Source organism: Cariama cristata, unplaced genomic scaffold, assembly GCF_000690535.1.
Source record: "Cariama cristata isolate BGI_N322 unplaced genomic scaffold, ASM69053v1 scaffold9254, whole genome shotgun sequence".
Lineage (NCBI taxonomy): Eukaryota > Metazoa > Chordata > Aves > Cariamiformes > Cariamidae > Cariama > Cariama cristata.
In genome coordinates, this window is record NW_009612330.1 from 17,579 (window position 1) to 41,104 (window position 23,526).

The window sequence follows — 23,526 nt, forward strand, 5'->3', positions numbered from 1 at the left end:
AAGATGTTCAAGGAGCTGCAGACACTAGTTGGGATTAACCACATTCTTCCGCACACTGTATACTGACATCAAAGAGCTTTCTTAAATAGGAAGATGCTATCAATAATAATTGTTGATCTTGTATGGCAAGAGCTGCTATTTTCCACATGGACACCATATACTGCTATTCAACACACGACATATTACTTAATTGGTACATCAGTATGCCTTCTTTCCAAGAAGGGGATTTTTTTCTATTTTTTAGATTGAGAAGAAACTATTTAAAATCAGAGGTGACTTGGAAAGGAAATTAGAGCTAAAGATACGTATGTTTACATATCTGCATATAGGTAATATAACAATAGGGCTTCTGCAGTATGTAGCAAGGGAATTGAACATCTGCAGCAATGAGTGGTGGTGGTTCTCAAAAATATTCAACCTTGGCCTACCACTTTTCTCATTGTTGTCATCTGTAACAGTACTTTAATAAGAAAAGATCTTGAAAATTGCATTCTTTGTGGTACTTGACAGTGCAGAAAAAAAGCTTTTAAAATTGGACCTATAGCTTTACCTACGTAATGAAAAGGAACTGTGAAGATATTATAAAACAACAAAACAAAAAGGTCTCAAGCTAAGTTATTCAGGACACTTGCATGTGTTGTGCTCTCGCGCACGTGCTCTCAAAAAAACAAAGAGGAGATCACTATCTACAGAGAATGAGTATAAACAGAAGGTGATTCTACTTGGTTTGATTTTTCTCAAGTGAAGATTGTCTGTGATACTATCTGTTTCCTCTGGAGGTAAAAATCTGGCTCCCTTGCCCTTGTGATTGGGAGCAGTGTGCAGTGTTAATGGCTCCTCTTGTTTCAGAATGTGCTGAGAGAGCTGGAGAGGAGGAAAGCTGATCTGAAGAGCATCACGGAAAGCTGCACCGCACTCCAGGCTCTGGTGGAAGGGAGTGAGACTTCCCTGGAGGAGAAGCTGTGTGTCCTTAATGCTGGCTGGAGCAGAGTTCGGACCTGGACCGAGGACTGGTGTGACACCTTGTTGGTAAGCTGCACATGTGAGAAATATTCAGGGTGGTTATTCCTCCGCATCCTTGGGGCAGTTGCAGTTTTTACTTGCCTCGCTTCACTGTGATGTGAAGCTTTCATGGTGCCTCATGGACTTAAAGGAAAGTAGAATGGATATCTGGTTACTCTGTAGATGGAGAGGTGAGTTATAAGGTTATATACCATGAGGAAGGTAGGAAGCTGTTTTGCAAGTGTTTTAGATGTGCTAATATGCGTTGGTGGCATGTGCTTAGTAGTAGTGGCTGTTGCTCAGTGGGTAGGAGATGAAAATGCAGAATCTGGATGTGAGTGATGAAACTATGTAAACGTCCCAGGCAGACAGTTAACTTGACCACGGGGGAATAACCTGCTTAGTTGTAAAGAATAAAAGTAGGTTTAGCTTTTTTTTCTTTTGCCTTTCTTTTTCTTCTGGCTTCAGTGCTAGGATTGTCTTCTGGGTTCTTACTTTCCCTCGACTTTGTGGTGTAATTCCTCTTTTCTATAGAAAAGCCAATATATGCTTAGTGAACACCTTTCACATCTGCTGTTTTAATCTCTTTATCTTTCCTTCCCCCACCCCGTTTATGTGCCATCACATTACATTTTTAATCTTTTGTCCTTATTTACGCATTTATCTCCTTGTACCTCTTCCCTGTTAAAGTTTTATCACTTTCTCTTTTGCTACACCAATAGTTCTAGCCTTCTGTGTCCACTTGTTATTTAGCTCTTAATACGATTGTAGCTACCCCAGTGCATAGAAGTAACTTTCTAAACTATCCTGAAAGGGGACATCTACCATCACACATAGACTGAATGGGTTATGGGGCATACAAGCATTCATAAAACTGTTAGTGGGTTTACTCATTAACTGGTAGTAGCTGATTGTGCCAGATTAAAATGAGGGGAAGAAAGCCACCAGGTTATGGAAGTGTTGCTTGTTTCCCAACAGGTTAATTAGAGCCCAGAAGTTGCATCTTGTGTTTTCTATGTAACTTTCTATAAGCTCATGAATTTATTAATGTAAGTAGAAAACAAAAGGAACTAGCCCAAAAGGATTGGTTTCCATGAGACTGCTATGTGTGCTGCTCTTTATTCAGCCTGAAAGAAAAGTCTGTGCCAGCTCCGGCACAGAGAGAGTGTTTTTATGTCAATAGACTTCCTGGAGGCCCAGATGGTGGCTGTGTAATGGACAATTGATAACTTCCTAGAGGTATTCAGCAAAGCACTTGGGACCCTCAGTCAGCCTATTGCTCTTTCCGACAGCCCATAAGTACAAGTGTTTAAGAGTATGGCAACTCAAAGCTGAGGCCAACAGCGTCTGTTTGGCTGGGTGAATGGAAGAGTACGCGTATTATACAGCCTAAAGCTGCAAGTTTTGCAAAATGGATATGAAACAGTCTACAGCTGATGCTAGTGTCAGACTGGTGTTTTCAGATAGTTAAGGTATTTCTGTGTTGTTCAGCTAGTTATGACAATCCACCTTCCGAAGCCCCTGGTGTGGGCTGAAATTGTGGAAACTTTGGTGTTTACCCAGACGGTGAGCCCTGTGCATCCTGTCCAGTGCCTGTTGCAGGTCATACTCTTTGTTTCATAATCTGATGATGTCTATGTTAGGAGTAGTCACATAGTTTACCCTTATTTATAAATGCTGTAAGGATGATCCACACCTAAAAACCTTCTAAACTGTGTTCATGTCTGGTGATGAGTATTGTCCTTGTGCTGACGTTGTTAGGTTAAATTGTTCTTTCACTATGTGGAGATAGAAGTTTCTTGATGTTGATGTGGAAAGCAATCATAGGCCTTCTCTCTTACCTCCCCTCCCTTTCTTTTGTTAGTCTAAAAGATCAAAGCTTAGCTACCCTTTTTTGGGGTAAGCAGCTCTGTGCTTAAGCAGGATGGTACTTCTCTGAATCTGATAGCTTTGTTTTGTCACACAGAACATTGTGTTGTTTTTGTCTGTGGCACCTAATGTTACAATTTCTGACTGCATACGAAAGCAGACCTAATTAACATGTCTGCAATGTGGTGACTTTTCTTAAGAGGAGGAAATACTTTAATCGGTAAAATATCGAAACTTGACTATTATAATTTGTAGGTTTTGGTGTAATCCTCTTTCAATTAAAAAAAAAAAAAAACACCCACCCAACAACAACTGCACATAATGTATACTGCTGTATCTGCTAGTGATAATTTGAAAAGCATGGGTTTTTTTGGTCGACTGAGATGTTGTGGTCTGGCTGTAATGTTGTAATACGTTGTGTGTCTTTATTAAGTTGGACAAACCACCTCAACTGTTTCTATTCCCCTTCCTATGTATTAGAAACAATAATATTGAAGGGTATAGAATGAAAATTGAATTCTTGTAAATACTTATTGAAGGTGAAAGGTACAATCTAATTTTCAGTGTTCCTTTCCAAGGTGTATCCATAACACTTTATTCCATTGATCTCCTTTTTACTTATAATGGTGGTTTTGGCAGGGGGTTTTTTTTTGGCGTGTGGTTTTTTGTGGGGGTGTGTTTGGCTTTTGTGTTGGATTTTTTGTGGATTTTTTTAGTTTCTCACACTGTTACATTTTTTTTATCTTTTTCCAGAATCATCAGAGCCAGCTGGAAATTTTTGATGAAAATGTTGCCCACATAAGTACTTGGTTGTATCAGGCTGAAGCCTTACTGGATGAGATTGAGAAAAAGTCAGCAAGCAAGAAGGAGGAAACTGTGAAGGTAGGTAGGAAATGTTGCCGTCGAGTAACCGATTCTGGATTTTAAATGATGTCAATTCAGGTTTGCTGCCTGTGTGGGTTGTTTTTTTAAATATTTTTTTTCCTTTCCTAGGATAACCATTTACGTTTTCTTTCGTTTCTTAGCGCTTAACATCTGAATTAGATGATGTTAGTCTTCGAGTGGATAATGTGCGTGATCAGGCTATCATCCTAATGAATGGTCGGGGGGTATCGTGCCGTGAACTTGTTGAACCCAAACTGGCAGAACTGAACCGTAACTTTGAGAAGGTCTCTCAGCACATCAAAAGTGCCAAGGTGAGGATGAGCAAACCCCAAAACATGCTTGGGTGGTCTGTGCCAAAACGATGGCAAATAACTTTAGGGGGTAGATCTTTATGTGTTAGAACAGCAGTTTGCTACTTTTGATTCTCTTTTAGGTGTAGGTGTTTACACGTGAAAAATGAACAGACTGATTTTTAGACCAACTACTTTTTTTACCTGAGTAGCCAGTGATGACTTGAGTGGCAAGGGAACATTTACAAATAGCTGTGCATTTATAAAGATTCAGAAAAATGTATATATATTGCAGTACTTATGTGAACTGCAGAACAGCACCATAAGCCAATGTGACTGGAGGGTTTTTGTGTGTTTTGAGACCAAAATGCTGAGAGTGAAGTTTGAAGGTAGAAGCTTGGTAATACCTATCAACGCTGTGTCCAGGCTAACTCTGTGTTAGATCAAATTACTCTTGCAATTTTTTTTTTATGCTGGTATCTGATGGTCCTACAGACTGGTATGCCTGTTCATGGAGAATTGGTTTAAATGACTAAACTGTGTGTGACAGCTCAGACTAAATTTTCGGCTTGAACAAAGTTTTATTTTGCTTTGCAGATGCTTGTTGGACAAGAACGACTTCCTGTCATGTCAGAGCCCCGTGAAGTCAGAGTAGCTTTTCCAGACCTGGAAAAATTTGAGAGTGATATACAGAATATGTTAAAAGTTGTGGAAAAGCATCTGGAGTTGAGTGGAGAAGATGAAAAGGTTTGTGAGCAATGGAAGAGTTAAATAACTGACTAACTCTCTTTCTATTTTGTCCACGTGTTACGTTCCTCCAGACTTTGAGGGGGAGTTCTTCTGAGAAAGTCATTTTAAGACAGGAGTAGAAAATGAAGGGGATTACTAGGTTGCTGGAAACACTGCACAGTTTTCCCATACTTTTCCCATAGCTGCTGCCTCTTGGTTGGTGCATTGAGAGTAACTAGTCATACTTCAGTCTGTATTTTCATCATGGTTTTATGTAACTCAGGTAGTAAACTTTGATTTTCATTAATCGTTTCTCTTCTACTCAAAGCAGCTGTTTATAAGGAATCCTTCCTGTAAGAGTAATAGAATGCAAAGCTTTCTTTTTTCTTTCTTCATATCTAACTGTCTGAACTTCTGTTGAAATGGTTACTGAACATAGCTGGAACTTACTATGTAGTTGGCAATTTTGGGCCCCATATCTGTTGCATTGGGTAGAAATTTTTTTACTTTAAATTGAAACTGATATGATATATTGAATCATAGTCAGGTCAGTGGATGCTTGTGAGATGAGGTGCAAATAAGAGTGTTGTAATATGGCCTACAGCAAGTCCAAATAAGAACTTGGAACAAAATTTATCTTTTTCTAGGTTCTTATCTAGGCTTTGCTATTCACCTGTGTAAAACTGTCACACTTTTGTTTGCCTCTTGTCCACAATAGCCTTGTTGGCTACAAAATTGGGTAAAGTCCTGCCAGGCCGCCTGATCTAGCTTCCTTTTAAGCACATGAAATATTATAAACTGGACTGGAAAGCTGAATATAAGTCTATGGAAAATGGCATGTATACTACAGAAAACAATTTTTAAAAGGCCTCTATGGAAGGACCTGTTATAGAATATATGCTTCCCTTTATGCTGTTTTTATATTTATTATGTTTTTGTTTTCTTGTTCCTCTGCCCTGAGCTTGCTTATTATTGTCAGGGAATGTTTGGAAGAGAAACGGAGCTGAAGTCATAGCACCCTCTTGCTGTGGCTGCCTACTGCTGGCTTATTGAGTGAGCTTCCTGCAGGGCACCTCTTTATGAACTTCATGGAGTGACCAAGTTGGATTTTAGGGTTTGGTGGTTGTGGAGGAGAATCTTTGCTTGAATTGGTTTGGCTCGCATTTGGATAATAAAACAACAGTTTGGTACCATTACTGTTGGTATCTGAGCAGGTAATACATCTCGTTTTGGAAACCATGGCTGAGCTTTCTGTAGATAATACAGACTTGTGTAATTTTAGCTGGATCAAGAAAGAGCTCAGATTGAAGAAGTTTTACAGAGAGGAGGGCAGTTGTTACAGCAGCCTATGGAGGACCATAGGAGAGAGAAGATCCACATACAGCTCTTGCTTCTGCAGAAAAAGTACAACAGTGTGCAGGTATGATTACGATAGTATAGTTAAAGTTCATCTATGCAGGCTTCCCTTTGGTATCCCACTTATAACCTGGTTATGACTTTTTTAGTGTATAAGATTCTCTGAGGAAGAGTTAAATGTGCATACACACAGTCTGTGACTGTCTGAATCTTTGCAATTCCAAAATACAAATTTTTTTATTTCAAAGTTATGAGGGAGTGGTTTTGGCTTTTCAAGTCCTTTTCACAACTTCAGAGGGTCACCCTGTATGTATTTACACAGATGGGTGCAGACAGTTGGGCATTTGCTTCCTTTGCCTTCGCTGGCCCTCCAGCAGAGGTTTGTCTCCACCACCAGGCTTTGTGAAAAGTGGCTACACAGACACATGCACACAAATACTCATACAGCGCTCGGCTGAAGAGGTTTATGTGAATATGAGTCTGCCCCTGAGTTCCTCTGGCTTCGTATGGAGGGTATTATCAGCAATTGCGGATTCTAGTGTGTTGTGTGCTTTCGTACACATGCCATATTAAAAATGTTTTTGTATAGAACAAAGGGGATCAGTATTGTTGTATGCCTTTTAGCTCACCTGTTTGAATCATATTAGAGTTGGTGGGGTGAAGTGTAGCTCAAAGGCGGGGTAAAACCCTCAGGCTGGCTTTGGTTACATGTCTGTGCAGTTAAATAGAATATAGCTATTTTGGAATTTGCTTGTTCAAATGAATCCCTCACATGTTTTTGTTTTTCAAATAAGTAAGACTTATTCTGTTCACTACTTCCCTCTTCTTATATTATATTTTCCTAATTATCTGGATTGTAGGAGTGCAGGTCCTTTCAAAGGAGACAGGTGGTGGAACTCTCTCCAGTGTTTTCCCAGTATAAGAAGGAACATGACAGTCTAATGAAGTGGCTGGATGAGGCTGAGCACCGTCTGTCAGGGCTGCAAGGTGTGGAAGATGAACAAAAACTACAGGTAAATAAGACTTTTTTTTAAGGGCAAACAGAGTGAACGCTGTGTATGAGCTTTAGAGATTCATGTATTAGGATTTTATGGCTGTTCTTTTGACTTTCTTGGAAAGAAGTGTTTTCAAAATGTCAGCATTCATTTTTTGTTAGGAAATTATCTGCATATACTAGTTTGGGATTTCTGTGTAGTCATAGGTCCAAAATATCCCAGCCATCAGGACCAAGTCTTAGAGCATGATCTGGGCAGTGTGGTTGAATTAGGACATTTCTCTTGCCAGTCTTGCTCATGGAGATGATATTTTGCTCTTTTTGATAACCTGACTCAAACAGCCTGATTCGATGTCTGGTTGGTGCGGGTATGATAACAGCCTCATGTTAGGCTTAAACTCAGTGCCTCTGTGTCCCGTGGTCGGTATTTTATAACTACTCTGATGCTGCCTTTCACGGCCCTAAGTGCATAGGGAATGATAACTACCCTCATGTGATTGATGTTACTGTACACAATGAAGATTAATAAAAATAACAAAAGTTGAAGTATTTCTGATGAAAAGAGTTCTGTGTGATAACGTGTGTGTGTGTCTTGACAAACAATTTCACAACTAATTTAATAGGATGTCAGGATCTGATAAAATTTACTACCCAGAAAGCTGTATGTCTTAATTGTTGAGGGTACAGATACTTTCAGTGGTGATTTGGTTTATTTTTTGTTACTATTTGGTGTTTTTAAAATTGTATTTCTCCTTTTCATCCTTCAAAGCACTTTGGCCGTATGGTAATTACATTAATATTTTAGGCAGTAACAGGGAGGAACCTTGTGAAGCAGTAAGTAATTTCTTGGGCAAGCTTGGGGGCTAGGCAATCTGTCAAGTACTTTTCAGTTTCTGTGTATGAAGCTTCATAATTAAACCCAATCAATCTGGTTTTGACTGCTCTGTAACTTTTTTTAACCCAGAACCAATTTGGAGGCAGGGGTAAAATGCTCTGGTTCCCTGTGAGACTCCCACCACAAAATCATGATGTGGTGCTCTTCATTCACAGCTGTAGTGCTGTGTGGCTTCAGCTGCCGGTGGTGGCTGTAGACCTGTGGCGGACAGTCCGCTCTCCTTGGTCGCGCAGGCTATTTGGTATCAGCTGTGGAAGCAAACCTTTTACATCCTCTTCTCTTTAGAGAGACTTTTTCAAGTTATAAGCCTCCCACGCAGAGCTGGGCAGCCAAGGTGGCCCCAGGATCTGTTTAACTGTCTGACATCTGACCACTCTGTTGGGTCCCCAGCAGTCACTCCTGATGTACTGTGGGACTTGCACACAAGCCCCTTGGGACCTGACTGATGCCAGGGAATTTGTTTGAGGGAGAAGGGGATTCATACACATTTAAAGTAAACCAACATGATTTGTTTTTTCTGTTTGAGCATCAGCAGCTTTCAGTGAATCAATCACTGAACTGAAAAGGGAAGAAGGTGCACCTGGATGGATCTCTGCTAATGGGAGCAGTTCAGTTGTGCCACAGACTGGTCTTTCTTGTCACTGTTGGTCTCGCTGCAGGTTGACTGATCTTCTCTAAGGAAGATCCTTTGCCTCCTATAAAGCCTTTTTCTTTAGGGATATACTACAGCTAATCCCTGGCACTGCTGCATCCGTTCCTGGATTACTGCATCTTGGTATCTGGGTGCTGAATGCAGAATATCATGTAGATAGGGATTACCATAGCAATTACAATAGATTATTGATGGAGAAATGTTATCTTTGCTCAGAATTAGTTAAGTTGTGGAAAAATATCCTTGTATTTCCAGATGTAGTTTCTAGGCTGGCAGAGTCAACTAGGCTTTCAGATAGGGACCAGAGCAGTTTTCATTACTGTTGTGAAACTCGGAAATGGCTGCTTTTGCTTCACATGCCTACACGTCTAGCTTTCTGATATTTCAGTGGTAAGCCAGCCTATCTCAAGTGGCCTTATTGTACTTTTATGGCTTGTTCTTTCACCTGCTTCACTAATTGATCTTGAACACCAAAAATAGTATGGGACCATACCATTTCTGAAGGGAGAAATAGTGTTCCCAAATATCCTCATCATTTTAGATGAACCCAGCTGCTCCAGAATTTCTTGGAACCACCAGACTTGACTTACCCTCAGCACCAGGAGGGACCCTAATGCTAAAATTCTGCAACAGAGACTGCCCCTCCTCAATTTTTACCATCTGTCCGGTGCTTGAATACCCTCCCTCCTCCTCCTTTAGTCAGTAGGGATGTCTGATGAAGGTGGGCAAAGGGAAGCCCTGGATGTATCCATAGGACTCCCAGACTACCAAATGGCAAATTGCAGTGCTGTTTGCACATCTCAGCGCAGTGCTTGACCCACTGGTGTGGGGCTGGCCTTGATGTAAGGGAGGTGGAGTGAGCAGAGGAAGAGAAACCAGTGTTTGAAATGAGCAGGGAGGGAAAGAAAGATTTCAGCTGCCAAGCTGGGGAGTAGACTCCAATTAAAGTTTCATGTAATACGTTATTTACGTTTTTGTAAATAAGTGTGGAGGAGAGGACTTATTTATGGTGCTTGAAGGTCATATGTATCTATATATTGATTTGCTAGAAGTAGCTGGATCATAAATATTCCTCATCATGTATGCTTCTAGAGGTTATGAAGTTAAGTGTCTCTGAAATATTAGTAACCCTTCTGCAGAGCAGGTACTTCTGACTAACCCTTGTTTTGCCACAAATCTGTTAGCTAGAAAAACCTGCATTGGAAGTTTGTGTCTCCTTGAGTTTCCTTCTTTTCTAACCTTGCCTTAGTATTTATTTAAATTGCTCTATTCTGACTTGGCTTGGAATGAGGGAAAGGAAAAATGAAACCTTAAATTGCAGAGGTAATTAGTTGACTAAAGTTCCTGAGAGATTTTTCCAGGTTTTAGAAAACTGTTTGGAAGTGAAAATGATAATTTTGCAGATGGTAAGTGAATTTGCTGTTGCAGGCACAGTGCAGTTTTTCCTGTAAACTGAAACACAGACACCATCTTGAAGGCTCTTGAAGTATTATTCTTGTAATAAAGAAAACATTTATTTGCCTGTTGTGCTTTTTATAGGGAAGGTTCTGGGTTACTTAAATTGAACCATTAGCTACATTGCCCACAAATATGTTGCTTACTGGCTGCATTAATTAACCCAGAAGAACAAATAAAATGGACACAAAATTCTAGCTTTGGAAAACCTTTTCCTAGGAAACTGGCTATGAAATATTTTGAGTGTGAAAGAGAAGGGGCAAGGAATGGTTAAAAAGTGAGCATTTCTAACCAAAGGGGTATTGATTTGCAAAGATAAGTAATGTGTGGTGATCTGAGATTAAACTGGGTAAACACTTCTAGTTAAATTGTTTATGTAGTTAAACAGGTAAGGTAAATTATTTCATTTTATGTCATACTTGGGCAGTATTTTCCAAAATCCACTTGAAAGCAAGTCAGAGTATCCCCTTGAGTTGAATCTTTGGTAGATTTTGTTTCAAAATATATTCAAGTTTAAAAGGGGAAAGGGGAAGAAAATCTGAAACCAAATTCTGAATTGCAAGTCAAACTAGATGCTGAGTATAGGAGGATACAAGTTTTTATTTGACTACTAAATTGAAATTATTTTTAGTAGCTCTCATTGAGAAATGTTATTTATAGAATGTACGCTAGTAACAGAGCATTTCCTCTTCTCCCAGTTCTATGTTTTTCCTAGTATGTAGAGAGAGAACAAATTTAATGAACATGCTCTGTCACCACTGAAGTTCAAGTTGAATTAAATTTCCTCCTAAATAACCTTTGATTAATTTTTTTTATTTGTAGGGGCTTAAGAAAAGATTGTGCTTGCCTCCTTTTTTTTTTTATTAAACAAAAACCCCCAAACCCTAAAAAACAGCTTCTGTGACATTTAGGTGTTTGATTTGTGCGAGACAGCTATGTCAAACATCTGCTTTTCCATTTTTGAGTACATTATGCTGCATTTTAGAAGCTGCCAGTCTGCAATGCAAGGTAGAGAACACCTGAACGATTAAAACTTGGCTGTAGTAAAGCACTACCGTGTTCATAACACTTACATATGTTCACCTTTAAGAAGGAGGGTTGTGAAAGGAGGAAATATCATCTCAGTGATGGAAGGCAGCTGGAGGAGATTGGCAATGAGATGCAGAACAGTACCAGGAGGCACTCACTGCTTTGCAGAAGAGCAGCAACCTGGCCTGGGACGGTGCTACTGGGGAAGCAGAAAGTTTCAGTTACGTCAGCATTGGGAGCAAGTTTGCTGTGCGCCAACAGATACCGTTTTAAATCTTGTGCAAGTATTTTCTAATGGGAGATAGAGCAATGTGTTTGAAGTAGAAAGAGGGACTTGTGGGATGATGGAGAGTTGGAGAAAACACCTTGTGAAGATGTTGCAGGCAGCTGTGCTGCAGCAGACATCTTGGTGTTTGTTCAAACCCTGGCTTGTTCTGCATCACTGGGGAAAAGATACTTCGAGTTGCACATGCTTTGTCTGATTTCTTTGGAGCTGGAGCCTGTCCTTCTGCAGGAAATCATACCACTGTCTAAGCCTTGGGCTTTTGCTCCAAATTTCAGTGATTTCCAAAATACATGCAGTGCCTCAAGAAATTGTGTTTGGGGAGCATCGGGGACCTGAATGATGCTGGATTTGTAGCGAAAGTATATGGAGTAGTTTATGATGTTTACTGCGGTGTTTGCTTTCTGTACTGCTACTGAATCAAAAGCAATGCTGCATATTTTATGGTGCTTGTCTGTAATACCTATTTTCGGTAGACTCAATTTATGCTTACGTGCCTGTACATCCTATTGCTTTGGTGTGCAATGAATGACGGGAGGCATACTGTGTTTGGTGGTAAGGGTCTTGTGGAACTACAACTGTGTCCCCAGTTTCAATACGGGGATGACTGTCTAGTTTTGAAAACAAAACAAAACAAACACAAAACCAACACAAAACAAATAAAATCCTTAGGAACATTCAGTGCATGAGAAGAAATCCTGAATGGTGAATATGTGAACATACCTTTTCTGCTGCAGTCCTTCTTTCTTTTGCACTACACACGCTGCATGTGTTAGATTCCAGTTAATTTGAGTGACATATTTGAAATGCTCAGAAACATGTGGAGGAGGAAGATACAGACAGGTGCTTGCAAACAACTTTGTTAGTGGGGCTTAATATTTTACTCATTGTCAGCTGTGCTAACAATTTGCATGTGTGCACCCCACCCAGCCTAATTGCAAAGTGAAATTCATTGGCTGAGATCACTGTGAACATACATTTATTCTTCACACTCTTAAGTGTATTCTCAGCTGTTAGTAAATCATACAGCCGAGGGTGCTTCTCTCTGTCTTGCTTGACTCAAATTCACCGAGTACAGGATGGTGGCTTAGGAGTTGCTTGAATTCTTCAGTATTTGGAGGTGGGTTTACTTTTTCATTGCTGATTTTAGAGAACTGGGCTGTTTTCAGAGATGGTAACAGAATCCTGTTGGCCAGGTAACCTTTTCAACAAAATGCTGCTTGCAGTCTTTGGAGTATCTGCTTCACCTGCCTCTGCTACCTTTGCCAGGCATGGCAGAGTATGGCTTCTTGCTGCTGGCTTCCTACTGCCTGAGATCCAGGCCATGGTTTATGATCCAAGAAAAAGCTGCCTTAAGCTACTGTTCTTGCTTTCTTATCTGCTAATATGGCACTTGGCTGGAGAGCCTGGTCTTACAGCCAGAGCAGGTAACAATTGCCAAGCTCTTGAGGAGTTAATGTCTCTTGTTGCTGCAAAAAGCATTACTATTGGGGTACTGGTGGAGCACCAACTTAGTAAAAAATGGTAGGGAAATATGGGTGGGGATGCTTATTGGAAAGAAAGTGGAGAGGGGAAAAAAAAAGTCTGCTTCAGTAAATTGGTAACTTCTGGGAGCCCTTGCTGATGAAGGAAGCAGGCAGTGGGTTGTAATCCCGACTAGATACAGGCTAGATCAAGAAGTGTAATTTCTGGAAATTATAAGGATCAAGGTGAGAGAAACAGCGGTGCTCTTCCCACTCCTCAGAGTTTTAATGAAGAATAATACAGGGTTGTTATGAAGCGTGATCTCTACTGTTTTATAACTTTTATAAATATAGAAACAGTTCTCTGCAGGACTTGCAGCTTTCTGAATTTATATAACTTTGCTAGAAAGGCCCTTGCTTTGTCTTTTGATGTAGAAAAGTACTTATTCTGAATATGGTCTACTGAGTTGGGATATTTTCATAAAATGAACTTTCATGTTTTCAGGCAATCCCTGCCCAGCAGAGGTTAAAAGGCCACTTTGGCGCAGGGGGTAGGACCTTACCTTTTTCAGCTGAATACTTGGTTGAAATCAACAAAGTCTTGCTGGCCATGGCTGATGTTGAGCTGCTGCTGAATGCACCGGAGCTAAATACTGGCATCTATGAGGATTTTTCAACTCAGGAAGATGCACTGAAGGTAATGCATGCCTAAGCATTATACTCGGAGGGGAGAAGGGAATAGCAGAAGACAAAAAGACCACCTTAGTGACTGTATAGCTGTAGTTGTATTTTTGCTCGGTATATACTGGATCAATATGCCCTGAAAATTGAATAATGGGACATTTTTGTGGCTAATTTTTCTTTCTATGCAGAATCTGAATACAACGTGGAGCAGTATGGAAGCTGGGCGGGAGATTGGGGGAAAAGGGTTTTACTTCTTTTGTTGGAGAAACTGTTGTGGTTTTTCATCATGTAGTCTACATAACAAAAAAAAGCTAGAGCCAATCTCCTTCTGTTCCTGCTTAGTCTCCTTAATACCGCTGCTGTTCTGTGTCACGTGAAAACAATTGCTTACATGGGAAGCGGGAGAAGGGGAGATTCTTGACTTTTGTATGAAGATACATATGAGGCTACAAGACAATGGTACCTGTTCTGATTAGCCAAGCATCAATATGTGCTCAATTTTAAGCTCCCACTTCTCATTGTCAGTCAGTGGATTTACCTGTGTGATTAATGATGAGGAAGTAGTTAAGGATTTACCCTTCAAAAGGGGATGAAGAAAGTATGTTTGAAAATATTGAATCCTGCTGTCGAATGTGAATGAAGTATGTAGAAGTCTGAGTCCCTGTTAATTTTGAGCATGCGAAGGAGCACGGTGCAAAGATTCCCACCAAAACCATCCGTTGGAGTTGGGAATTGCAGGTGCTGTGGCGCAGTGTAGATGTACCTCCCTGGGCTGGGAAGCATAGTGGGGTCCATGTGTTGGGGTGGTCGGGCTTTGCCTCTCGCCCAGAGCTAGGCTGGCTGTTTCTGCAGCTATTATACAGGTCCTTTAAAAGCTTTTCAGAATTTCAGTCCACTTTTCCAACCTGCTTTCTTTATGCTGTGTACATGCTTTCATTTTTTGTATTTGTTTTTTGGCATAGTTTTCAAAAGCAAATAGGGGAATGATGTCAACCTTTGACAAAGTGGCTGACTCTTCTGTTTTGTTGGTGGAAGAACAAGAGAATTTCAGAATTTTCAGAAGCACAGGGATGCTTCTCTGCTCCCTAAAGTACAACTAGATGTGTTTGTGTTAAGACGGGTTTAAAATACTTCATTTTGGTGCAGGTGTCTCATCTGATTTTGAAATTTTGGTATATTCTAAGGGTGTTTTCAGAAGAAGCAAATAACAGAGCGTAGAGTTTTTAGAAGTGTTACTGCTTTAAATTCAAAAACATAAGTAAATTCCACTGTTTGCCCGGACTGTTTGTCCTCTGAGTACCAAGGCAGTTTTACAACAGCATCTGGTTTAAAGGTGGTTTCACATCATAGTTCAATAATATTTGAGATGGATTGCTTTAACTTTGTAATTTAAATCTAAAACTTCTAAGTAGCTTATGCTTTTCCGGTTCTGTCCATATGGGAGGTTACGTGTGAAGCATAATAAAGTTATGTTTTGTGGCTCATTTTTTACCTGAGGAAGGAATAGGTACAGTGTCTTTATGATACAGGCAGATTTGTTTAATAGTGAAGATACTGCTGTTTTGAGAAGTATGGTATGCCCCTTTATCTCGGGAACAGATTGGACGTATAAAATATTTCATCCTCTTCATAAAAAAAACTGAGAAGGACACACACTTAAAAAGGTATGATGGGCTATTCAGTTTAGTTGCTAAAACTGATTTAATCTGTAAACTGCTGATGGTCACGGTCCTATCGTAGATACTGATTTTTTTTTTGGAATGATATTTTGAAGATACTACTTTTTGATCTCCTTTTTTTTTTTTTTTTACATATTCTATACAGGTCTAGTGGCTTGTGTCATTACTGTGCTTGCAGAATATAAAAGATATTTTGGATAAACTGGGAGATCAAATTGCAGTCATACATGAGAAGCAGCCTGATGTTATATTAGAAGCATCTGGACCTGAGGCGATACAAATAGGAGATGCACTAACCCAACTGAATGCAGAATGGGACAGAATTAATAGAATGTACAATGATCGTAAGTGGTAAGTCAAGGATGTTTGGTTTCTGTGACCACGTGGTTAATATTTTATGTACTTGAATGTAAGCGTTCTACAAATGTACCCTAATGATGAAGATAAAGAATTTGGGAGTAATCTGCTCCCAAAAAAGCTTTAATATGTTAGTATTGCACAATAATTGCCAGAATTATTGCATGTTGAAACAGTTAACATGCAAATTGTAGTTTGGGTGCTTCTATGAAGCTGATTGTTTTAACTTTATAAAATAGAATATTTTGTTTACAAAAAAAATTTTATGTTTTATAAAGGTATTGCAAAGCAAAGTTCTAGAAGAAAAATGCTAAGTAGGACATCTTTTAACAAAGAATTCAAGGCTGCTTTTGAAGGAGGGAAGGCGTTTGAAAGGATGGAGTCTTTAAAATACAGCACATATGATAGTTCTCAATAACTTTTGAGAGGCAGAAAAGGCCTTGGGGCTGGGTAAGCCCTGCTCAGCAATGGCTAAAACATCCCGGAGTTATCAGCGCTGTTCCCAGCACAAATCCAAACCACAGCCCCCTACCAGCTACTGGGAAGAACATTAACTCTACCCCAGCCAAGGTCAGGACAAGCATAAAGTAATGTCTAGCCACGTGCACTTGCTTTGTAGCACCAGAAATCTGATACCAAACGCATTCGGTAGTGTATTTCGAAGAGATATTTTTAGGCAGAGTGTGTATTACATAAGCTGATGTTTTCAGTTCTTTCTCGGACCACTGGTGTACGTGTAGGAATATAAAAATCGGTTGGTGATACTGTCTAAGCAGAGACTTCCAGAAATTCTGGGCCACTGGATCAGTGAAGCATCAAGATTTCTAATGACTCAGCAGGCACTGTTGTTTCCCTGTTTATTACTTTTAAAAACAAATAGTGGTGCCAGCTAGGTACCATGTTCTGTGCTCGTGCTGGCTGCTCGTGGTCACTTGCTGTGTTTGGAGATGACTGCTCCAGAATCTGGTGCCCATCTGTGTTTATACACCTGCAGCTATTTTGTTGTCTTCATAGGTATGACACGCACTAAGCCTTAGTTATGCCTTTTTTTCCCCCTATAACTTAATTGAAAAGCTTTAAGTAATACTATCCTTTTGTAAGTATGAGTACAATTTTGTTTACTAATTAAATTTGATTTCATTAAGTAGCCAGGGTTATCCAGAAACGTCCTCTTCCTGTTGAAAAAGATAGTGTATCAAAGAGTAAGTTCAGTGTTTATGATTAACTGGCAAAATGCAACAGATTACACCCTCAGTTGGTTCACTGAATACAAATTCATCTTGAACTTCTTAAAGTTTGTAAAGCTCTGCATCTTAACAAGAGTAATGTTGGGCCTGATTTTCATACAAAAGGGACTACTGGACTAGCAATTTAAGCTAAATGGTATGTAGCTTCCTGAATATACTAAGTGCTGCAATTTTAATAGAAGGATATACTTTGTTTAATGAATAATGATAATATTAGTGTCAATATCAAACTGCTGCATTTTGGCTTTAGTATTTTTATACCCTTTCTGTTACTAAGAAGAATTTTTAACTAAGTCTATTCTTGCTTTTCCTAGTATTACCCTAAGTATAAGCAAGAAGACTTATATCTCTATCTCAAGACTCTTATCTCCTTAATCTTTGGCTTTTTTCTATTTCTGGAGTGGGTGGAGATTTTGACAGAATTGGGAGAAACAACATCTGAAATCTGTGGCAAAAGATTGATTTAGTTTTCAGAGGTAGTAATGATTTTGTGATTGAGTGCCAGCTAAGTAGTTAAACCTTTGATAAAAGCTCTGATGTAGCCAAGCACAAGTTGAATTAAACTGTAAGCCTCTAAGTGTTCAACTAAATCCAGACGACTTCAGTTTGACTTGAACATACATGTAAAGTGAAGTGTGTGTGTGTTTTGTGTATGTATGGGCGTAATGCTTTGTTGAGCTGTTTGTAGCAGTGCTGGTTTGTTGGTTCTGCTCCTTCTGCCGTGGACTCTTCCCCAGTGCTAAAAGTGTTGATAACTTGGGAATGAGCTGTGATTTGGAAGGAGGTGGATTCCTGCGGAGGAGACAAGGAGTAGCCAAGTCTGGGTGCTGTAGTGACAGAACTCCGGTGCTTCTGTCTTTTGACTGAGGCAGTCTGTAGTGAAACAGCAGTGTGTCCATCTGGCTCAAAACCAGAGCGAAACTTCATCTCGTTGCTCAAAATACTGATGGAACTGTGGGCTCACCGCAGAAACAGCAGAGTTAAAGCTTTGTATCTCAAAGCTTTCTCTTCTAAAGCTTTAAAATTCTGAATTCTAAAAAAGTTGTCTGTTCAAAACTCCCCCAAAAACTTTCATTTTGAAGGAAGCCAATAAAATATTCTTTTAAACTACTTGTAAGTGCTTAGAATATCTCTTCTCATTAAATGTGGAATGAGATACTGTCATGAGACTATGTTCATTTAGACTAAAATGTACCTGAGAAATAAAAGGAGATTGGGATTTGGGGTCAGTCTACAGGTTGATCTACTGTACTGAATTGAGATGTGTGCAGGAAACTGAACTAGAAGGTAAGGTCAGAAAAATTTAAGTAGAGATTTTTAAGGCTTTCTTTTATATTGGAATTGGCTCACATGAAGAATTATAATAACAAAAGAAGCCCTATATGTGCCAAGAAATATGGATGTCTTGATAAAAATGAGATATAATTTTGATGAAAATAATCTCACTAGGAACTCGGGGATTGTTGAATTTAATTAGTGAAGAAAATAGATGCAATGGTAGCTCTTTAAAGTTTGGTTTCATATCTTTGATGTTATGCTGCTGATTTCAGATTGCATCTGTATATATGCAGTAACCCTGAAGTCTTTGCGGTTGGAATTAAGACACAACTAATGGGCTGCAGATGAGATCTTTCCTCTGTCATGTTAGAGGGTCCTCTGGTTAGCAGGAGACCTGCCCTCCTGTGTCTTTAAGGACAACTATTTTGATTAGTTTGGAATGGGATACTGTCCAGTCTGTTGGTGTTGATGCCGATTTCCTATTGTTTGTCTTGAGTCCTGTGTCCTTTGAGATGTTTGTCCTATTTGCTTTATAAGGCTAATGTAGAGTTAGCGATCAACAAAGAGAGAGCAAGCCACTCTATGCCTTTCTGGCATGGTTTTCTTATTTAACGTTCACAGGCTGGTTTTGTTAGTTTGTTAACAGAGTAGAACTCTCATTTTAGTTAAAAACAACCTTCTGACTGCGATGATTCAGCCTGTTCCATGCTAGAAAATGTTGCCCTTCAAGTTATGTTACACATTAATTTCAGGCTGCAAAGATGATCATAATAATGAAATGCCTGGTAAATTATTGTGTGATTAAATTATGTAAGACCTACTTATGCGGGCCCACTGGTAATACAGTCAGTTCTATATAATCAAAATCACCTTCGTTTATTAAATTCCAGGCACCAGCACCACATGGTTTATGAATAAAAAAAAAATCCGAGTAATTAATCATATTTCATGTTCCACACTGATATCTGAACCATTTTATAATAAAGGGAAAAAAGAATTCTGCGGACCAATTTGATGCAGCTAATCAGTCTTTATTTTTTGAAGTGATAGAAATAAAAGTTTGCTTAGGGCTGCCCTTTTTCCCTTCAGCTGAAAGGTGATGACAGTCCGTGCTGTTGGCTTTCACTAGCTGCTCCTGTGTCCGGAAGCCTTCGGTACTGGGGCTCAGATAACTGTGCTGGCCTTTCTGTTTTGCAAGACAAGCCTCTCCTTGCTGGAGAAGGAATCATAGCCTTTTCACCGAAATGATTTGGAAAATTTTTCAATGCTTTGTTGTCAAACAGTTGCTTTGATCGAGCGATTGAGGCATGGAGGCAGTTCCACTGTGATCTCAATGACCTCTCCCACTGGATAACGGAAGCTGAAGCGTTGCTAGCCGATGCTCGTGGTCCAGATGGCAGCCTGGAGCTGCAGGCAGCTGGGCTGCATCAGCAGGTAGGTATGACTTGTGCAGAAAACAAGCAAACTGGAGAAAAGTCTAGATTTTTGTCTAAAATTCTAGTTTTCTAGATAGACATATTGATTTGAAATGAGGCAGTGCAATTATACTTTAAAAAGTGGAAACTCTTAAAATTTCTTTTTTCAATTGCAGTTTAAAGCGGTTCTTGGGGAAGAGCTCAACTCCTGCGTACAGCATGGGGTTTTATGATGACTCTTAGTATGGATGGGTTTGAGATAATGCAATAATTCAAACGGAGTGTTTTATGTTGTTTTATAAATTTCATTACAGCTTTAAAAATATGTTAATCAGTTAAGAAATCCAGTATATTATTTCACTTATGTTCTACTCATAATTAAAAAAATGGACCCCAACAATGGGCAGTTATAACTTCGCAAATTATTTTTTTAAACTAATCACTTTGCAAGATCCTGCCTTGTATAAGCAATCTAGAAAAAGAGAAGATTCCAATTACAGAAGTCTTAGGTTTGATTGTTTCAGACTTCAGTTCTGGAATTTAATTACCTGGTGTCTTTCTAGCTCATCATTATGGAAGAGCAGACTTTTCTGTTTAGCTAAGCTACTTCCTTTCAAAGGAGAAGAAAACGTAACTTTAAGGATCAGATTTTTTTTTTTTTCATTTGGGAATAATGGTTATCCAAGGGTTTAGGTATATGTTGTGAAAGAAATGTGAGTTCTGTCTAACATACAGTTTGTATTTTGTCCTTGTTGCTGCTTGGAGTTTTCTTCTGGGGCATTGTCCTTCTCTTTCTTGAATCACCTTATTCCTGATCTAGTTGCAAAACAAATTTTTACTAGTGACGTAAGGTTTCTGTAGTGGTTAGGGATATTTGAAGGTTTGATCCTCATGTCTTTTGACTTCCTTTAGTTTCATGGATTTTCTGTGATGTCTGGGGACCGTGGCAGCACAGCCATAATCATCCTAGCTGAAATACTGTCAAGTTACAGAAATAGGCAGGGGCGTAGGTTATGAAAAGAACTGGTTAAAAAAAAAAGTCACACCATCTGGTAGCACTACTAGAAAGTGCTGTACATTAAGAGGAAAGAAATCAAATGTGAGTGTGGATTCTGGCACTGATGGATTAAATGAATTCTTGTGATTCTAAGTAGTATTCGGCAGCTTATTCTGTGTCATTATCTTTTTATGATGTTCATTAGAAAATTGAACTAGATTCAACAACAGACTCTTAATAACTTAAATCAACAGCATCCAATTTTAAGTAAGATAGCTTTAAGTGCCTGTTTTAGTAAAATAATATGCACTCAGGATTCATCTTGCATAGTATGAGCCACACATCAAAGTCACTTTAGGTCAGTAATAAAATTCTGTGTGGCTTTTATGTTTCTGACAGGAGCTCGAAGAGGGAGTCAGCAGCCATCAGAGCAGTGTTTCAGCATTGAACAGAACCGGGGAAGGGATCATACAGAAACTGTCTGCTACAGACGGGAGCTTCCTACAGGAGAAGCTGGCGGGATTGAATAGACGCTGGAAAGAAATCACTGCAGAGGTCATGGATAGACAGCAGAGGTAATAAGTTAGTCAGAAATTTGGATGTCTGACCAAATCGAATGAGGAGAATCTCATTTAGAAGACTCTGGGAGAGATAGTGCAGTCTACTGCACGCTGTCATTAATCTGAATTTTCCTGACATTCAGACCTCTGTGTTTTGAACTGTCTTCTAGAACCAATTTCTCATAAATGCACCTGCAATTAACTGCTTAGTGAGTTTGTGTTTAATACAACTCATCAAATGACAACCACAAAACTTCTATTCTTACAATTTTCCTTTATTTTCAAAATCAATTCATTGCTAAACCAGACTTTTTTAGGAAGGACTACTCAGCCCTTTCTCTGACTGAAGCTGGACTGTAAGTGCATTACCTTGATTCCTATTTTTTCATTGTCAAAGATATATACTAATTTGAAACAATTGTATTGTTCTTGATTTCCACAGTACTATAAAATAAGATCTTTAGGTCTGTGTTTGCAACAATTTAAATCCATCTAAGTATTTTCTGAACAAAATGAAAACCCATTTTGAAGTAGCCTTGAATTTACTTCAAAATATCAAAAAGCAAGGTTGTCTGAAATAAATATACCAATTTTCAGCATGTCTGGGAATATAAGGTTCCCTCCTCTGTTCTTACTACTGAAAAACGTATAACAATAAATTCCCTGGAACAAATAGTTATTTTTGGAGGTGATTTATATAATTATGTTTTTAACACCTCCTGATACATTTAGAAATGTACTAAGATTTTACTTAATTATTTAGTTTGAGAAGTTCCATTAAAGCTTTGTGTGATTTAGAGAGTTTTTCCCTTGGAGGATTTAGGGACATTTCTGATACTTTCACTGACGCTGGCCTTGTGGTGGCTTACAACAATTAGGCCTAAAGGTGTTGTAATTACTGTAACTTATGTTTAATGTTTTCTGCAGACTTTTAAAAAGTCTTTTTTGTGATTTTGGAACTGAAATTTATCTATTGTTAAGGTGGTAGTATTAATTTGCAAGTATCTTGCATTTTAATGAGGAGGATAGAATCCTGTGAAGACCAAACCGAATCCTTACAAGATGCTCCAGCCACTGAAAAACACGTGACTGTTGCATTGAAAGTAATGTAGGATTGACATGCTGTGTTCACTGCAGAAATGCATGTGGGTCTTTTTTCTTTCCTTTTTAAGGCTAAAAGGAGAGAATCAGCAGCTGATAGAATACAGAAAGAAGCTTGATGAGCTGCGTTGCTGGTTGGAAAATGTAGAAAATGCTCTGGACCCAAGATTTACATTCAACCATGAAGAAAACTTACAAGAATTACAGGCAAGAGCGATTAAAGGGTGTATGTGTGTATGTCTTGTGCAAAACATCAGGACGTGGCTTTTGGGGAGGGGAATTTTCACATTGTGAATAGCCAAGGAAATATCATGGTTGTGCGAGACAGTTGTGAGATTGCTTACACAGGCAAGATGCATCTCGTAATGAAGTTGGGTTGAGTTCATCATTATGTTATCTAACTAGAAGATAGTGGCTATGTATCAGAAAGTGAGAAATGTGTGTACTACTGATAAAAATTTAGTAAGTGGAATTTCACTGGAGGTGATGTCCCCAGATCAACTTTATAATTATCAAAACTTGAGCAAAAAGCTGATAAGATTAAAATGGTAAGTAAGCACCATTATCCAATTTACTAGGCAGCTTTAATACTTTGTTACATGTGTAAGATTTTGTTTAACTTGCTTTTTAAACTGTAAGGGTTTTGATCATTTCAAGTAAGTTGAGTGCATGTGTATGTGTGTATTTTTCCTGTTTAGTTTGTGTTTGGCTTTGACAACAAAATGCCTTTAGTTTGTAGGATGTCTGAAAGAGAATGCTTCTGGGATCCTAAAAGAATGGAAGGAGTAGTTGATCCAAAAAACCTGCTTGCTCATTTTAAGAACAAAACAAAAACCCAAACCAAAAAAAACCCCAATAACAAAATAAAACCTCTATTAAACCAAATCAAGTGGCAAGGCTTAAACTTCCAACAAATGTGTGTAAACGATGTAAAGTAGTTGCAGTTGTGTTTGCCTAAAATTGACTCATGTCAGTTGAGTATTTGCTGTCTGACTATGAGGAAAGTTTAATTTTTTTTGCCATTTACCTTAATATAGATGCCTGAAGTGAAAGGTAGAACTGGAATAAGGGGGGAAAGAGCAGAATTTGCTAGGGAAACACTGGTAGGGAATTACTAAGTACTAATTTGACTCTGAAAGCAGAAACATGTGCACAGTTTTGGTTATGTGTATTACAGAAAGGTGAGTTTGCAATAGATTGCTGGGCTGTTCAGGAGGGTGAAGAACTCCTCATCTGCAAGGGAACTCACAACTTGTCTGTTTTGTCTTGTCAAACAGCAATGAGAAGGGCTATGATGGTGAGAATA

At 39.0% G+C, this 23,526-nt stretch overlaps 1 protein-coding gene across 1 annotated transcript in view; it reads left to right on the forward strand.

The window, feature by feature from the left end:
* The window catches only part of LOC104160449 (utrophin-like), a 54,172-nt gene that overhangs the window by 14,514 nt on the left and 16,132 nt on the right, over positions 1-23,526 (forward strand). The window contains exons 13-23 of the mRNA XM_009698573.1: positions 850-1,029; positions 3,625-3,753; positions 3,897-4,067; positions 4,644-4,793; positions 6,058-6,195; positions 6,992-7,144; positions 13,408-13,599; positions 15,444-15,616; positions 19,431-19,581; positions 20,959-21,134; positions 22,292-22,427. Coding sequence (XP_009696875.1) covers positions 850-1,029; positions 3,625-3,753; positions 3,897-4,067; positions 4,644-4,793; positions 6,058-6,195; positions 6,992-7,144; positions 13,408-13,599; positions 15,444-15,616; positions 19,431-19,581; positions 20,959-21,134; positions 22,292-22,427 — 1,749 coding nt within the window. The remainder of the gene's footprint in view (positions 1-849; positions 1,030-3,624; positions 3,754-3,896; positions 4,068-4,643; positions 4,794-6,057; positions 6,196-6,991; positions 7,145-13,407; positions 13,600-15,443; positions 15,617-19,430; positions 19,582-20,958; positions 21,135-22,291; positions 22,428-23,526) is intronic.